This window comes from Ammodytes marinus (genome assembly GCF_949987685.1).
Source record: "Ammodytes marinus genome assembly, chromosome: 15".
Lineage (NCBI taxonomy): Eukaryota > Metazoa > Chordata > Actinopteri > Uranoscopiformes > Ammodytidae > Ammodytes > Ammodytes marinus.
The window spans coordinates 9,483,359-9,501,579 of NC_137219.1; the positions used below are offsets into that span (position 1 = coordinate 9,483,359).

General features: G+C 43.3%; 1 protein-coding gene across 1 annotated transcript in view; it reads left to right on the forward strand.

Annotated features, from left to right (window-relative positions):
- Positions 1-16,053, forward strand: part of hs6st1a (heparan sulfate 6-O-sulfotransferase 1a) — a 57,514-nt gene extending 41,461 nt beyond the window's left edge. The window contains exons 2-4 of the mRNA XM_080042028.1: positions 7,090-7,312; positions 9,150-9,398; positions 11,758-16,053. Of these exons, the coding sequence (XP_079898154.1) occupies positions 7,090-7,312; positions 9,150-9,398; positions 11,758-12,087 (802 nt within the window). The 3' untranslated portion in view covers positions 12,088-16,053. The remainder of the gene's footprint in view (positions 1-7,089; positions 7,313-9,149; positions 9,399-11,757) is intronic.
- The last annotated feature ends 2,168 nt before the right edge of the window (positions 16,054-18,221 follow it).

Consider the following 18,221-nt stretch of genomic DNA (forward strand, 5'->3'; position numbering starts at 1 on the left):
TCCTTCCTTATGTTAAATGTCAAACTAGCCCAACACCATTGTTACAATGGTGATTGGAGCAAAACGAACCATTTGAAGGTGTGTGACCTTTTAGCTCCATGAAACTGTTACTTTTTTTCACTATTTGCTTTACACTTACTTACAGTTAATCTATAATGAAAATAATCATTAGTCGAAGCCCCCTTGGTTTTTACCACTTTGAAACGATTTTGTTTCATGTTTTATAAAGACCAGACTCAGGCCTTTTTTCTTCTTGTCCCCGGTCCCCCATTGCTCGGTCCACATCAGCAGCACACACAGCGGATCAAATTGCATCCAAAAGCTTTTGCAAATCCCAGTCAGGATGTTATGATATAGAGAGAAAAAATGTGGACAGTTTGCGATTGGAAAATATTTTGGAAACCATAACTCTCTTGGCACTATCTGATTTTGGCCTTTGCTGAGCGAGAACAAAGAACTTTTTCCCCCCGCCATGTGTCCTCGTATTGAACCACACAACCTTCCGGGATGTCTGTTCCGCTGCTGCCTGCGTGCCCCCTCTGTCCCCACTCTGTCCAACACTGCCTCTTCTTTTTAACTCTGTCTTTTTCACTTTATCTCGTATACGTCTTCTGTGTTTATAGACCAAACTCCACAGCGGCAGGCTTGTCTGAGTCCTGAGGCTGTTATTGATCGACTAACAAAGAGAGAGAGACAGAAAGAGTGAGAGAGAGAGAGAGATAGATGGAGAGAGCAGTACAGGCAGTGAAGAAGACACCTCGAGAGCTTGTCTGAACCGGAGGCTCTATTTCTGTCCGTCTCAATGCATCATTATTGGGCAGAAGACACACCGAGACACGGGATGAGATGATGAATGGTTAGCAGAGGAGAGGTGAAGTTTTTAGTATTGAGAGGTCACGTTCGATTGGGCGCCACAGACAAAGGAATTGTGATGCAAAAAAACGGGGGCATTTCAAACCTGTGGTCACAATCAAGTCTATTGTACTTGGCCAATGCATTAGGCCAATACATCTCCTGTGTGTGTGACAGAGAGAGAGAGTGCGCGCAATCAAGTGTGCAAATGATGACGTGTTATTGCAACAACAAGGGGAACAGGAATGACTCAGTTGAAGTCTTTTGAGATTCAAGTCCTGACATGAGGCTCCTTACTCTAGTTACACACACACGTACACACACACACACACACACACACCGTGACATGGTTGAGAACATCTGCATTTACAGCCAGCACTCTTCCTGGGACCCTTTCCTCTGGGAGTGGTGGCACACAAACACACACTGGACTTCCAGTACTTTCCCTGGAAGTTGAGCTATACTTACACATAGACTTACACCATTGTTGGGTAAAGTGTTGGGTCTGGGGCTGCATTTTTTAAATTTTTTGCATTACATTGTTAGAAATTGTAGATTTAAGATAAGTAATAATCAATATCAATAAGTAATACCAGGAAAACATGCCTGAGCACACTGAAAAGAAGCTTGAAATAATGTATTTGGTACAGCTACAGCATTATACTCTTCCACTGTTAACATTGAGTACAACACAGAACTCTCACAAATCATTATTCCTGTGATTGATTGATTGATTGATCCACCAATAATTTTCTTGATAAATCGTTTACCCATTTTTTATATAACCAACAGCTCAAAACCCCAACGATATTCAGTTTTTAATGACATGAATCAAAGAAAGGCAAAGGCATTGACCAAGCTGGAATTTAATTTTTTAGAATAACTTAAACAATTAAACCTCAATACAATACATCAATACAAAAAAAAAACACACAAGTAACCCAGTGTACTGAAATCCATAAAATAGAAATGAAAGGGCATATTTTCCTAACAATATCCTTTGTCTTATGAATTAGTTTCAGAACTGGTTCTGGATAGCAAGCTGGATCCCTGACCCAATCACAGGGATAGATAGTTGGGAGATTGTTTTTCAATCTTATTTTTCTTAAGTTGTTCTGATCCATTGTGGTCCATTTTTAGAGGCGGCTGTGTTGTTCTGGTTTCAACAAACATCAGTGGAACTATTAATAAATCAGGGCTGCTCCACACTGCGGGATGCCGTTGGCTTCACTGCGTTTTTTGTTTTTGTGTCTGGGTGTGCTCGTTGTGTGTGTGCGCATACATCACATTAGGAGCCATAAACTCATATTTAAACAAGGCTTTTTAACGTTTTTTAACCCTTTCTTGTGGGAAAAAAACAACAAAATAAATCCCTTTGCGTCTCTTGGGTATCGCTGCCACAAAACTACCTCTGGTATTTTCTTGTGCTCATTTTGTTACTCTTGTTGCTTCCCTGTCATGTAAAAAAAAATATATATACTAAAAAAACACTGATTTCGCATTAAACCTTAACTTAAGAAAAGTAACCCAAGCATGTGAAATTGTAGACCCAACCTTGATAAATCATTCTCCTGTGTTATATACCCTTTAACAACGCTGAACTAGAGAAAACTAAGATGCTGTTTGCGGCGGCCCCTCTAGGACATTAACTCATAGGTTGTGGTTTGAGATTGTAACTAAGAAAACAACAACTCCTAGATGGGGAACCCACAATCCACATTGTAATTAAGTGGGAGGAGACACCTACAGCGGGAGATGGAGCTAGAAAGAGGACAAGCCACTGAAAGGGAAAGATTTAAGCAGAAAGGGAAGAGAGAGAGAGAGAGAGAGGTTAAAGAGGAGAAGGTGGAGGGTGGAGGGTGTAGGAGCTGTGATTTGTGACCCACAGGAAGCAAAGCAAAAGGGTTTTATTTTCCCCCCGGTTCTGAGAGAGAGCATAACAAGACTGGGGCGCTGTGTGTTTCCTCTTGATAACGCTCAGGAAGCTCATGTGTACTCAGTCGCGCTCTAGAATACAAACCAATGCGGCTTTTTGAGGGATGAAACTTGGTCGGTCTTGTTTTTATACCGTTATCCTTCAAAGATTGACCATTGTAAATGATGTAAAAAGAACAAGTATTCAGCTTTTCCCCTCAGATAATTCTACTCTCGGCAATGGGGAAAAAGGTCTTTGCAAGTGTATCATTCTCACTTATTTACAGCACAGGTAAACACGCAGCTGTGCACAGTGGAGATGGTAAGAGGGTGAGAAATGGAGGGTTACAAAGTGACAGAAAGAGACGGGGAGAAACATGGAGAGTGAATGGTAGAATTATGTGTTTTTCTTTTTCTTTTGTTCTTTTGCTTTTAAGTCAGCAGCCAGTGAGCTAGCTAGTACACTTCAACCTGCACTCACACAGCCTCAATTTTGAATTCAGATAAAGCGATGACGATGAAATAAAAAATAAAAAAGCTAAGTGAGTGATAAAAGACACAACTGTGCCACAGTGCGACAGACCGATAGCTTTATCACACCTCTCTCTCTGCCAAACACTCGCTATTCATCAGCCGTCTCCACACACACACACACACACACACACACAGGATACATCTCGACGATTAGCGGACCTGTTGACACCTGACAAATGCAGTTTTCAGTGTGTTTGGGACGATGGTATTGTAGTTCCCCCCCCCCCCCCCCATTTTTAGCAGATAACAAAAAAGGACATGAGGGGGGTCATTTTTGTGAAAAAAATCACAGCACGTTTAAGAGCGTATAGCCTGGAAGAGCTGCTGTGTCAGGACTGCAAAATTCCTGCACTCAGCCAGAGGATGCTGTCCTAAAAAAATCCAGACAGCGAGAGATTGAGAGCCGCGCATTAGCTTTGAAGTTAATTTGACAAGTGCGCATTTGCTTCAACTGTATAAGCAACATCACCTTTGGGGGGGGAAAAAAATATCTGCTGTAATGTGCTGTCGCCTCGGGCAGGGTGTGTGTGTAATGTGTGTGAGAAAGTGTATTAAAGGGAGTGGACTTTGTGCGTGTGTGTGTGTGTGTGTGTGTGTGTGTGTGTGTGTGTGTGTGTGTTATTGAAACATCATTACCTTGGGATCTGAGTACACGGCCAGACATCATTAGGCTATAAGGCGAGAGAGTCTGCACAGCACCAGTTTTGCAGTGTGCCTGACCCAGCAGACATGACAGGCAGGCATGCCGTTTAAGATAATTTATTTGGTTTTGCATCTATGCCTGTGTGTTACTGTGTGTGTGTGTTACTCGGTTTCTCTCTCTCTCTGTGTGTGTGTGTGTGTGTGTGTGTGTGTGTGTGTGTGTGTGTGTGTGTGTGTGTGTGTGTGTGTGTGTGTGTGTGTGTGTGTGTGTGTGTGTGTGTGTGTGTGTGTGTGTGTGTGTGTGTGTGTGTGTGTGTGTGTGTGTGTGTGTGTGTGTGTGTGTGTGTGTGTGTGTGTGTGTGTGTGTGTGTGTGTGTGTGTGTGTGTGTGTGTGTGTGTGTGTGTGTTACTCGGTGTCTCTGTGTGGGTGTGTGTGTGTGTTTGCGTGCATGTTATTTATTTATTTTGTCTGGTAATATGCCTGAGCCTTCATTATAGCAGGAGCCATAACTTTGATAAATCACTCGGGCTCGAGGCCCTCACTGCTTTCACAGTATTAGAAAACTAATTGAAATTCTCTTCCGCCCTTCTCTCTCTCTCTCTCTCTCTCTCTTTCTCTGTTTTCCACCCTTCCCCTCATTCCCCTCTTCCCCGTCTCTGTTGCAAGGGCCAAACAGTGCGGTGTGTTTTTTTCTTCTCTCCAGCAGAATAGAAGCCAAAAGGGGGAAAATGTCATCACTGATTTAATAGGCGTAGTCTTACTCAGAAACTCATACACACACAAACTCTGGGGAGTGTTAGGAATCCTGATAATGTCATCATAGGAATCTCCATAACGTGCCCCTCGCTCCCCTACAGCCTCCAATTGGACTGTGCCTCTCCTCCCTTGCCTGTGCTCTTGATTAGATCCGGGATGAGATTTTAGGTTTAGGTTGATGGGATTTGGAGTTTAGTTAATTGTTTCTATGGCTGCCCCCCCGCCCCCCCCTCCCTCCCTTTCTGTCCCACAGATTGAGGGTCCGTTTGGTTCGTTGCCTGGGATCTCCCAGCTGCCACTGGATTTAGGGCTTTAGTCGTTTCATTGTCCGTGATCCCCCGTGCTGCTAGTTAGATTTGCTTCATCTACGGGGATCTCTTCGGTGCCGCATGCTAAATTCAGGGTGTGGTTGTTTTGTTGCGCAGGAACTCCCCGATGGCATTTGTTTTTGGTTGGGGGTTTTAGTTTTTATTGTCTAGATATCTCCTTTGCCGCTGGCTGGATTTAGGAGTTTGGCTGCTGTATTGTGGTCCATCTCCCCCAGCTGTTGATTTAGAATTAGAGGTTTAGGTCTTTCGCAATGATCCGTGATCTCCCTGCCGACGTTGGATGTTGTCACGTCGTGTGTACGTTGGATGGCCAATCCCCCCCCCCCCCCCCCGAGGGGGGGGGGATTGGCTACTTCTTTTTAATATCCAGACTGTGCTACTGTTTGTGTGACACTCGGGGCTTTGTGTGTCCACCCCCCCATCCCTTCCTCTCTCCCTCTGAGCTTTTGTAGTGCGAAGCCAAAAGATTTAGTGATGGGAAGCAAGAGAGGGTCTGCGTGTGTATGTGTACAAGGCGGGCTTGTGTGTTTGGTCCGGGCGAATTTCGTGGACTCCTGACAGCAAACACAAAAATTCTCTCTGCAAACATTCCTCGGACGTGATGCAAGCCCGCGAGAGAAAGGGCAGCGTGTGTGTGCATGTGTGTGTGTGTATATAGTTTTTTTTTTTTCGTCCGCCGATGTGTGCCTGTTGTGCCTAAACCAATCCATACCCTCGCAGGCACATAGCTTCAGGCACATAGCTGCACATGATCACACACACACACACAGGTTGCATGTGTGTGCAGCTAATGAGGATGTGTTGATTGATTAGACTGCAGTAATTAGCTGTAGTGTGAAGGCCCTGGAAAGGTCTGGGCTCTGGTGGGGGAGTGTGTACCCCTCCGGAGAGACATTGAACTGTGCTATGCGCCATTACGTTACACACTGCCGAAAACACAGTCCCATCCATAGCACAGATGCGTGATGAGTCATCTCTTGGAGGCAAGAGACTTTAGGCAAGTGCGAGGGGGAAAGGATGTTTGGTGTGTGTGTTCCAGAGTTTTGAGACATAAGGATGTTTGCTGCGCGGATGTGTGTGTGTGTGTGTGTGTGTGTGTGGCGTGTTGCAGAGTGAGATGTGCTTGTGCCAGCAGTTTTGGTCTTCCTGCACAGTGCGGCCTGAACAATCATTGACCTGATCCCCTCTCTCTCTCTCTCTCTCTCTCTCTCTCTCTCTCTCTCTCTGACAAACCAGCTGTCTCCCTCCCCTCCTCGTCCTCCTCCTCCTCCCGCTCATTTGTACTTTGACTTCCTGTCGGCCGCACAGATTCCTTTAGTGCATCACAGGGCTGCTTCTAGTTAATGCAAATAATATGCTATTAAGTGTGGCAACCTCCATCTGTAGCATTCTCTCTGCTGGGCTTTTAGCAGATGTACTGTAGAATGAACTGCTGCAGCAAAGCATTGTAAACAGTGCCACCATCTGGGCAACTGGGGCATTACAAAAAAGTGTTTTCTTTTGCTTCTAACTCCTCATCTAAGCTGTTTCACTTGATCTGAACAATTAAAGGAGCACTATGCAGTTTCAGGGAAGGGATATGTGTTCACATTTACAGAGCCTGCAGTCAGTTTGAGGCACCTGAAACAAGACGTTAGACTAGAAGATGTTTTGTAAACAAAGCTGTGGGCCCTTCTGCTGTACAAAACAACAGTGAATCAGTAAGATTTTAGGTAGATTTCTTACTTCAAACAGGGATCAGGGATCCAATTTTCCAATGAAGATAGTTTAATTGTTCAGTTATGAGAATATACCTTGGAACATTTTCCCTTCTCTGACACGTCTGAGGTTACGTAGTGCACCTTTAAGGAATGACTAATTCCCAAAAGAAAGCAAAACGTCATCTTTGCACAAATACGAACAGTTTTGTTGCTGCTGGTTTTATTTATATTCTCTTGATGTGTTGTGTTTTTAAGTTTTTTTATTGATTGATCAAACTTATATCAAAGCGCCAGTGTTCTGTGCTCAAGTTATTCAATAATATTAATGCCAATATTTATTCCCTTTCTTCTCGCCCAACAGGAAGTTCTACTACATCACTCTGCTGAGGGACCCGGTATCTCGATACCTCAGCGAGTGGAGGCACGTGCAGCGGGGAGCGACGTGGAAAACCTCTCTGCACATGTGCGATGGACGGACGCCCACGCCGGAGGAGCTGCCCTCCTGTTACGAGGGCTCTGATTGGTCGGGGTGCACCCTGCAGCAGTTCATGGACTGTCCATACAACCTGGCCAACAACAGACAGGTGCGGAGAGAAAAAGCCCTCTTCAGTTATATATAATAACAGCAGTAGCCATGATACACCAAGCAATAAAAAATGCTGCTCTACAAGCTTTCATAAGATAGATGTTGTCACGTCAACTATTGTGGTTACAGTCCTTTTGAAATGAGGCCAGTGCAGTCGTTTAAAAGGATGCCGCAGAGAGAGGGAGTAGGGGCCAACAAATCCTCAGCCATTTAACTTTTGCTTTTGGGCTTTCTCTCTCTTCGTGCAAAGACTCCAAAAAGGGGCTGTTGAATTCAGCCAGCGTTGATGCTGCCGTTTATCACAGCTGCCTAGCTGAACTTGCATCACTGAAGCCGAGCACGACCTCTGTCATAAATCCCAAGCCCACTGGAAAATACCAATACAGGGAAATATATCTCTGCAGAAAAAATACATTGTTTGGCAAATTTGACACATGGGAATTCAAATACACAGCGGAAGCGACGCACTCACACAACTCTGATGACTCTTACTTTAACTTTGATTGATCACATAATGATTTTTGGAGGAAGAGTTTTGAATTTGTTTTTTTAATTGATTTCCTAGATTCAGACTAGCTGCAGTTGCAAATATATGTGAAAGGATTAGGACAAATTGCGCATGTGAGCGTGCACTCTGGCTATTTCTCTGATGCACACACACACACACACACACACTCACAGCACAGGAGTTTGCCTGCTGGCAATAAACACCTCAGATTCGCACCTTCTTTTCTCATGCTATCTCCGGCTCCCACCTAAATGTGTTGGCCACCTTATCGCATCTTAGGCTAAAGCTGTCATTACTCGGGATCCCATGACTTATAAATGTGACACACACAAACACTAGAGGCACCCTGGTGGAACAGCAGGTGGACTAAGTGTTTTTGGATCCGAATCAGTATGCATTCCCAGGTTTCTGTACTTAAAAACAACAGCTCCAGAGTGCACATGTGGATGAAGCGATTTCTCATTTTGGAACAAATCCACTAGAATTGAAATCACTTTGGTTCATTTATCTCTTCTATACAGTGTCTGGTTAATTTGAGTAAAATACTCCATTAAAGAATTTGAAAGTGGTTGATGATACTCGGATAATAAATAACTTAACAACCGCAGGACCTATAAAATAGTAAATGGACTTGACTTATATAGCGCTTTTTAGCCGATTTAAACACATAGGATCAGTTAACTTGTTTGTTTCAATATTCTTGTTTTGATGAAGTGATTATTAATTTAAATGTGTAAATTGTAAAAACTAAAAATAGAAAACTTCTAGTAATTAAAAAAAATCCCTTCTTCTTACAAACTGTTAAGAGTGCCTTTGTATTGTTGAAAAGCACTTTAAGCTGCATACTGAGATTTTCAGTCAAAACACCAAAATGTAAAACCCTATTAAAGCTGGGGTGGAGGATTTGGGGAGAAAATGGCAGTTGCGATAGAGATTTGAATCCAAATACCTCAACCGCTCCACTTGTTCTCTTTGGTCCCTCCCCTATGGTCCCTCCCTGACACGCTCAGCTCTACACCAACAAAGTGGTGCCAAAGTGAATGGACAGTCCCAACAGCCAATAAGAAAAGAGAATCGGAGCCTCGCTCTGATTGGTCAAAGTGTCAGCTCATGTTAACTTTGACCAATCAGAAATCATATACCCCAGCTTTAAAGGATGGGAGAACAAGCCTTTTTACCTAATTTCTAATCAATCATTATTTTAGTTGCCTACTTTAATTTATAAGTCAAAAGTCCATATTCCTATATTTGAAGGTGGATTCCTCCACCCTGCTGTTCACAAAAACATCCACTGATCTGATCTCTATACCCTCCTTGTTGCCTACAGGTTCGTATGTTAGCGGACCTGAGCCTGGTCGGTTGCTACAACATGTCCACGGTGCCGGAGAAGAAGAGGGCCCAGCTTCTGCTAGAGTCGGCCAAGAAGAACCTCCGAGACATGGCCTTCTTTGGTCTGACGGAGTACCAGAGGAAAACCCAGTTCCTGTTTGAACGGACCTTCAGGCTGCGCTTCATCAGGCCTTTCATGCAGTACAACAGCACGCGGGCCGCGGGGGTGGACCTGGACAACGCTACGGTCAGTGCTGCTGCTATGTTGTCTTTTAAATCCTCTAGACAGGCAGCAGAAAATTACTTATTAGAAGACATAAAAGTCAGTGGTAGAAAATAAACTAGGATCATATACACAAGTACGGTACTGAAGTGCATTACATTCCATTTCATTTAGCTGACACTTTTATCCAAAGCAACTTTCAATAAGCGCATTCAACCATGGGGGTACAATCTCAGAACAGCAAGACTCACATAAAGTACATTAGCTTCAAATAAACCAAACTACAAAGTGACAATTTAAAGGTACTGTATCTTTGTTAGAATGTTCCTTCTATGCTACTTTAGACTTCTACTTCTACTACACTACAGGTAATCTCAGGGGGACATTTTAAAATGTTTACTCCAGTACACTACTAGTACTAGGTACTGTTCATAATAAGTATTTTGGTGAGGGACATATAAAGTAGTTCGTAATCTCCAAATTTACCAGCTGCAGCCATAAAATGCTTCTTACATGATCGATGCATACTTATTACAAATCTGATGCAAAATACTGGGGCCAACCAGGGCAATTATTTAGTTTTTGATTATTTCCGTACAGTTTGCAGATAATACTGTGTACTGTAGTTTTATATAAGTAAGACTTTTACTTTCGGAAGACAAGGGTCTGAGTACTTCTGCCCTCGCTGGCAAAGTGCACTTAGAGAAAAAAAAGTTCTTATTTTCTTAGATTACTGTTGTTATGACCAACATCTCTCTTAGGAAATTCGAAATGTCAGCAGCTGCACATTCTGTTACAGGCAGGAAAATAAAACAAATTTTTCAAGAAGCAGTAGAAAAAAAATGTAAACGAAAAAAAAAGGGAGACGCAGAGTACACAGTGGGCTTACAGTGCTGTGAAATGAGTTGGGCCGACTGTCACCGTTCACAAACAGCAGCTTCAAACATGTTCTTCACACTTTGATTGGTCCAGTGTGGGAGTTCTTAAGGCTCAATTTTCCTCCTGTACACACACAGCACAGTGGTGATTTGTACATCAAAAACCAGTTGGAAAATAAAATTTGCCCTGCTGACAGACGCTGTGGGTAGGTTCCACTGATTGGTTATTATCTTGAAAAAAAGGTAGGAAATATCACGTGGTGAACGTTTGGACAGGAGGAGGCGGTGTGGCATTTAGAGTGAAAATGAGTTTTTAAAAATGAGCTTTCAAGTTTAATACTTCTCAAGACACCGTGTGAAATGTGACATTATTCAATTAGTTATAAAAAAAAGTCTGATAATTACATCAGCGGGCGACGAGAGGAATATTTACTTTGTACTCTCCTGAGTCATTTTCGATTGAAGCTGGTTTTTAAATTATACTACAACTGTTCTCTGATACATGAAGTCAACGTCTGACTGGCTTCCTGCCTGCGTCCCCCGTGCTGCCGATCAAACATCACTCATTTTCTAACACTAACATACTTTTGCGCACGTTGGCCACAAATGATATCCAGCGCCTCCCGTCCCAGAATTCAAAGGGATTATCTTAATTAAACACATTCCTTGCTCCGCGTTGAATTCACACACACACACACACGCAGCAGACGACGATGCGCGCCAATACAGCCAGCTGCATCGCACAACCAGACATCAAATACGTGTCTGTTCTCTGGCTCCACATAGTGCCAACAGACTTTATTCTTTTCTCTCTGTTCCCTCTCCATGCATAAGTCTTACAAAGCTTTTGTACAAATGTCATGTAAGATAGTGTTTCCACCGTAGGAGGACCAAGAACCTTTTTCTGTACAATAGTTCCAAGTGTGGGGGGGGCAATGGTACATCTGTCCTAAAATCCCCCCATTTTGAATCGCGCTAAAAGTAATTTCAGAAGATGCCAAAGATTTTCCTGTTAGTGAAAGGGGTTTGAACAACTTTAGCAACTGTGGTCGAACAATAACAATACAGTCTCCTGGAGACTCCAAACAGGTTACCACTCCTCTGGAGATCTCCTTAATAAGAATAACCCACCATTTTCTAAGTTAGGGAAAGTTGGCAAAATGCTTTTATTACTGTTCCTTATATTTAGGAGGTTGGCTAGGTTTCCCTATGCAGATATGATAAATACTTTGGAAACAGGTGTCTTCTCTTCTATTTATTTCCTCCAATCAGAATTAATCAGAATTAAATACAAAATAACTCATGGAACTTGTATTTCAAAGGCAGCTGTTATTTTCTGATCCGTCATTGGCCCATAGCTTAATACTTAAAGTTCTTCCGTACACCCTGCCACCATTTGATCAAAAATGCTACAAATACAACTTTAGCGTTGTTCTTATTGTTCTTTTCCTTCCACTTTTTCTTCCTCTCCTCCTCAAGCGTGCCTTGTGCTCTCTCCCTCATAGGTCCAGCGTATCGAGGAGCTGAACGAGCTGGACATGGAGCTGTACGACTACGCGCGGGACCTGTTCCAGCAGCGCTACCAGTACACGCGGCAGCAGGAGAGGCGGCTGCAGCGCATCAAGAACCACATGCAGCAGCAGCAGAACCACCAAGGGCTGGGCCTGGGGGTCAACCTGTGGCCCTCGCGCGGCCGCCAGAGCGCCGTGCTGCCCATGGGGGACGGGGACGGGGACGGGGAGGAGAGGGAGGAGGAGGGGGGCAGAACGGAGGAGGCAGCGGGCTCCAGGCTCCCCACAGAGGACTACATGAACCAGATCATCAACCGCTGGTAGCAATGAAAGAACAGAACACACAGACCAGACCATGCATAAGTAATGTGAATGCACACACACACACACACACACACACACACACATATATATATATATATAAACCCATACGCACGCACAGACACACACACCCCACACTTAAAAAGAAGTGTGACACCTGCATTAAAGACCCAAGTGACTGACAAACAGATTTTTTATCAGAGACTTGGGCTGCCAGAATGAAGAGTCCCCAAGAGGTTGCTATGGCGACGTGGGATGGTCGATTGTATCAGCTCACATTTTCTTTTGCCCAGCTTGCCCTTTGTCCCCCTCCCTCCCACACCATCTCTCCTATCATTATTACTGACTAGGCAGAGGAGAGATATTTTTAAGGAGTCGCCGGAGCCAACCTCTTCATGTATTTCCTTTCGTTCTCCGTGGCCTAATATGGAGCATGAGAAAAAAATAATTATTAAGTCTGTGAATTCCCCCGCTAATCTCTGTTTAAAGGACCTGTCTACTTCCTGGATGCTCCGTTTTTCAAAGGGACAGGGAGAAGCTATGATAGTATGCTAATGGCTGAGCTGAACAAAGAAAATGGTTGGACTATGTGAGAGACTGAACCCGCGAGAAGAAAGCAAAGAAAAAGTTGGACTGAGTGATGTAATTAAGCTTTCTGCTTAAAAAAAAAAAATCACCCATGAACACGCTTTGGTTATGAAATAGTGACTGTCTCATTCTCATTTTAGGATGATTTCATTTGTATTTTTCCTTTTTTTTGTGCTTATGCTTTTTTTAAAGCAAAATTGTAATAACACTGAGACCAATATTGCTGCCTATAAATACAAGTGATTCCTTTATTTTTCTTTATTTTTTATTGTTTTTTATAAGTCTAAAGCTAATGGATCGGATTGACGTACAATGGACCATAGCCATTACTGAAGCCTTGCATCTTGAGGGGGGGGGGGGGGGGACAGTGGCCTGTTTCTCTGTTTTAAAGGTTCCCAAAGCTCCTGTCGCTTAACCAGTTCATTATGTCCTCTTTTCTCTCCCTTTTTTTATTTTTTTATTTTTTTTTACTTGTGTGTGCATATCAGTCCTGCAGAGAATAACAGCCAATTACAGGGGCAAATCTCACATAGGTGCGAAGAAATAAAAAGGCAGGGGAGAGAGAGGGAAGGGAGGGAGAGAGAGAGTTGGCTGCAGGTTGTTGCCAGGAACCCGTGCTGCGTGAGCGGCAAGCGCTTTGGAAGCCTTAACTCAGACAAATGTACCAGACAGGAGTCGTGGAACTTCTGGTCACCATGGCAATGTGAGCCCTTAATGCAGTGGGGATGGCATTTTCAGTACCTGTGTTTTTTTTTCTTTTCTTCTGACAATAGCTGTGTTGTAAAATAGAAAGAAAAAGAAAAAAAAGCGGCGGCCTCGAAAAAAGCCTCCTCCTTCCCACCTGCTGAAAGGGCGCAACACAGCAGCGGTGACCCGTAGTTCGTTAGTGTGACCGGTGATTTTTTCCCCTGGTTTTTACCCCCGAAGAACGCATAGGGCGAGGTAGCAGTGCCTCTATGTACTGGGATCATAGTCAACATAATTATTGACAGATATTATTGTTATGTCTGCCGTTATACTACACTAATTTCTCTGACTACTTGTGTGTCTGCGTGGATGAGTGTGTTTCTGTGTGTGTGTGTGTGTGTGTGTGTAAAAAGTATGTATGTACAATATGCCTTTGATTGGCATATGTGTATGCCTTTGTAAATAGTGTGCCTGGGTGTGTGAGAGAGAGGATACCTGATGAGTTTTGTGAATGACTGGTTCCATGACCAATTATCTTGCCATTTTTTATTTTATTTTTTGGTGGTGGAGGGGCGGGGCAACCAAAGTCCCTCCAATAGCATGTCGCAGCAGTGTGACCATCGTCAGTGATGCAAGCCAATAATACTCCCCTTTTGCCTTTTCGTTTACCCATTTTCTTTCCCCCTTTTTCTTGTCTCCTCCCCTTGATGTGGTTATGTATGAGGAGGACTGTATCACTTTTATCTTTTTTTATAATCTTCCCCTTTGACCACATTTCCACTATGCTAACAAATCTCTTATTGAACATTTTAACTCTAATGTTTCTCTTCTCGACCCATCCGTGACCTCAGCACTCGTACGTTATTCTGTAATTCGGTCACATTACCTTTATATACGCAAAAACCTTAGAGGCAAAATCAAAAATTGGATTTTTTTTTCTTAACAAGCAGTTATCTAGCAGCTGGTTGTATCTTCAAAGGGAATGTTTGTGACTTCACAGGTTTCAGCTGTCTGGCCATAAAGATAAACTGTTTGCCCCGGGGAACAATTTCACTTTTAAATCTTAAATAGTTCCACATATTGTGATGGCTATTGGCATGGTCTGAACAGTACATTCCAGCATAGACAAATATCGGATTCAAATGCTGTTTAAAAAAAATCAAGTTTTTTTTTCTATAGGGTTAACATACCGAGTGCTGAAGCTTCAGATGTATCCAATGTATCCAAGAATTAGCATTAATTCCACAGCGACTAAAATGAACTTTTGTCTGCGTCTGTAACAGAAACATCGCTTGATTACTGCGAGAGGACTGTGTGGTTTTGTGGTTCAACAGAATGAACATGAGTGGTTCCCTCTTCTCTAGAGAATCTGGCTGATTGTATCGTATTCATTTCAGGAAAAACTCAGTATTTTCAATGTGTCAAAATACATTTTTAGGGTTGTAAACATTTCCACCGCCTCAGCTAACAGAAGGTGATAACATTTCTTTGTAAGATTTAGTTAAGTATAGTTATCTTTAATCTAAGCCGGTTTTGATAATGGGTTTTCGAAATGGATTCAGATTCAACACGCAAATGTAATACAGTATTAATGCAAAGAATCTGAGCAATAAGAGGATGTAAAAGTGAGAAGCAGTGGGAAAGATGTGTGGCAGCGCGATTAATGCAAACTGAATGTAGTCCAAGTTTGGTGTTACCCATGGGACAATGGAAGGATGCATGCATGCTTTCCTTTGGTTTTAGGATTAAATAATATGTTGGAACCCTGTTGTTACCCATGGCATAGATCTTTTCATTTCAAGTCAGAAGGAAGGAGAAGCCGACAATTTAGCCGTCCACCACTCACCCTCCTCGTTAAACTTTCAATGATCACCCTGAAACCACGCGTGTCTCTCTTTTTGATCAGCTCCTTTCAAATCAGGGAAGATTCATGAAGGGAAGGAGAGAAGAACAAGGGAGGAGGGTGGGAGGATGATGAAAAGGTATTGAGAAGACATCCAGACTCCAGAGCCAATATGCTGCTTTTTGTGTAGCCTTCAAAGTAAAACGCAAACGGAAAAAGACGTTTCCCTTTTTTTATTTGTTTCGTATTAACTTCCCCCCTTCATTGTACTCCTGAAAACTGGAGGGCTTGAAAACACTGCAACCCCCAGGCAATTTGCCCACAACCTCTATACTTCAAAGTCAGACTTTAACTCTATAGACCATGTTTTTGGGCTCCGAATCAATATCTGGCTCCGCATTACTGGTTCAATTGCAGAATGATGAGTGTTTTTCTTTTCTTTTGCATTTGCATTTTCGGGAGACCCGTCAGTCCTCAAAAAAGAACTCCCCCTAAACAATGTGTGAAAGAAAAACTCAACCCCCTTTCGATGAAATGATTCCAGGAATTGATGCCGTAAAAGCTATACTCAAAATATTTAATGTCTCATCACTATGTATATCTGATGTCTTAACTGCGTTTCCTTTTGTGACAATGAAGCAACCCAGGTGCCGCTAACATCATCCTGTTTTTGTTTTTTTCTCTTTTTTTTTAAACTGTGTTAAAAAAAGAGTGTGATCGAGATTCTTTTTTCTTTGGATTGGTGTGCAGTCTGTCTCTGGCTCCTTCTGTATGCATCATTCTGGGTTTGTTTTCTTATTATTGCAAATGATGAATCATCAAGCCACCAATTAAAATATTTCATTTTTACAGACCTGTTTGTTGTGTTGTGGTTGTTACTATGCATATCATTCATTATGTTTCCAACTTTATGATCAAGCATATACAGGCATACAAACTCTTTAAAACGACATACAAGGTACTGAACCTAAATATGCAGCCACTTTTTTCACATTCAAGAAACCCTCAGTGCCACAAGCCAATCTATAACTAGCGGACATTTCTTACCACTCGCCTACACTAACCACAGAACCGTGACCCCATAAAGCAGCCTGGCCTCCCCCTAATGACAGCCTCAGCCCTGTCACCAGTGATCTACCGCCTAATTCAATCTGCAGACACTCTGGACCTGCCCAACACACACACACACACACATGTTCATACACACAAATATGCTGCTTCCCCTGGTGATGCAGGCAGGTAGGCGTTAAGCTCATATATAAGGGACAAAGACCGTGGTATAAATATCATTCCATGCCCTTGGCTTAACACACAGAGGAGAGCAGAGATGAGCACAGTCCTTTTTGCCTTGTCTCGTCAGCAGCCCCGGTGAGCTTCAACTCTGACCCCCTTGAAAAAATCATTTGCCTGGACAGAAGCACCAGCAGCAGGCGGAGGCAATTGGCTGGAGGGCGATCACAACAGAGCAGGGAAGCATTGACGAGAGCGAGAGTTGTAAAGGAGTCAGATGAGGAATCAGAGAGGGCCCTTGTATGTAAGACGGGATGAAAAAGAGAGAGGGTGTTTCTGTGCCTGACATAAGAACAGAGAATAAGTGGGCAAAGGAGGGGAGGAGAGGGAGAGAAAGAGAAGACTGTGTGTGCAGCCTCTCTGGCAGCTGTTACATGCTGTACCATACTGGACTGAACGAAGTCTTTAATCCTCCCCGCAGCTCTGGGTCACTGTCATTTCAAGTGCAGCTGGACTGGACAAACAATAATGGCTTCGGCTAGTGCTGCAGAGGGCCAGGCACTAGCTTTTGTTTGGGTACAAAAACGTGTATGTGAGAAAGTGCCTTCGCTCGCTCCTGCAAATTGGGAATCCATGGCTCTGGGTTGATTGCACTGTGGGCTCTGCATGGCTGCAATCCATCATTAGCAGGTTCAAAACTGGCTGCAGCTCCTCGTCATCGGCCGGTCCCCTATGCTTCAAACAAAGAAAGGCTCTGGCGTCATTATAGCTTATTTTCAGCGTGGAATTCTACAGATAAGTCCACACTGAGTGAGTGAGTGGCTCCCTTTAGAGCCAGGCTATTGTAGTGCTGGAGGATTGCCCTATTGGCGGTCACCATGGAATATGGAGTGGTTTCCAGCAGCAGCATGCACGGCTCTCAGACCTTCATAGTCAAATAATACAATGTGGATAAATCTCATATGCACAAACAATTTAGCACAGATTCAATATCCTGCTTTGTGTTAAAAAAGGTAAATGTATAGGGCGAGAGAGAGGGCGAGAGAGAGAGAGCAATCAGGGGCTGCAGTGCACCTTTTTTTTCATTCAGCAATAAAATAAAAAATATGATTAGATCGGACATCTGGGGCCACTATCTGACCCTCTACTCCGGGTTTGGCTAATCTCCCAGGTCAAAAGCAAATCATCTCTGGTGATATAAAAGGATTGCAGGCTGCAGAAGAATCCACCCACCCAGGCAGCAGCACTGGGCTACCAAGCGCTCACACAGACTGACACCAGTGGGAGTCCAATCTAAAGGAATCCCACAATCCCATTATGGTCTGAATGCATGTTTACTGTGTAGGCCCATAGAGCTGCTGCTGGGCCAGGAGCTCATAAAGGGCTTATCCGCTGCAAACTTATTAACCTCCACATAAAGGTCCAATATATGTTGATGTTAGGGTAATGTAGCGAGGATACAAAACTTGGGGTCAGGGCCAAAAAAACATGAATTCTGAGGCTGGTATAGAGGGATAATATATTCCCTTTAAACACATGAAGTAACACATGGACACACACAAAGGCATAACAATTCTCATAATTGTTACTACACACAAAAAGCCTAATTATAAGTGTGTTTATGTATGTGTTTAACAAACACCAAGGTAACTTCTCCACCTGTATTTAAGATGAGAGCCCAAAGCAGTGCACTGTTTGCTGGCTGTAATGTTGTGAATTAGCTTCATGTAGGCGACCCCGGCTGACCCCCATTATACAGTCAGGGACACATTTAATTAGCACCAACTCA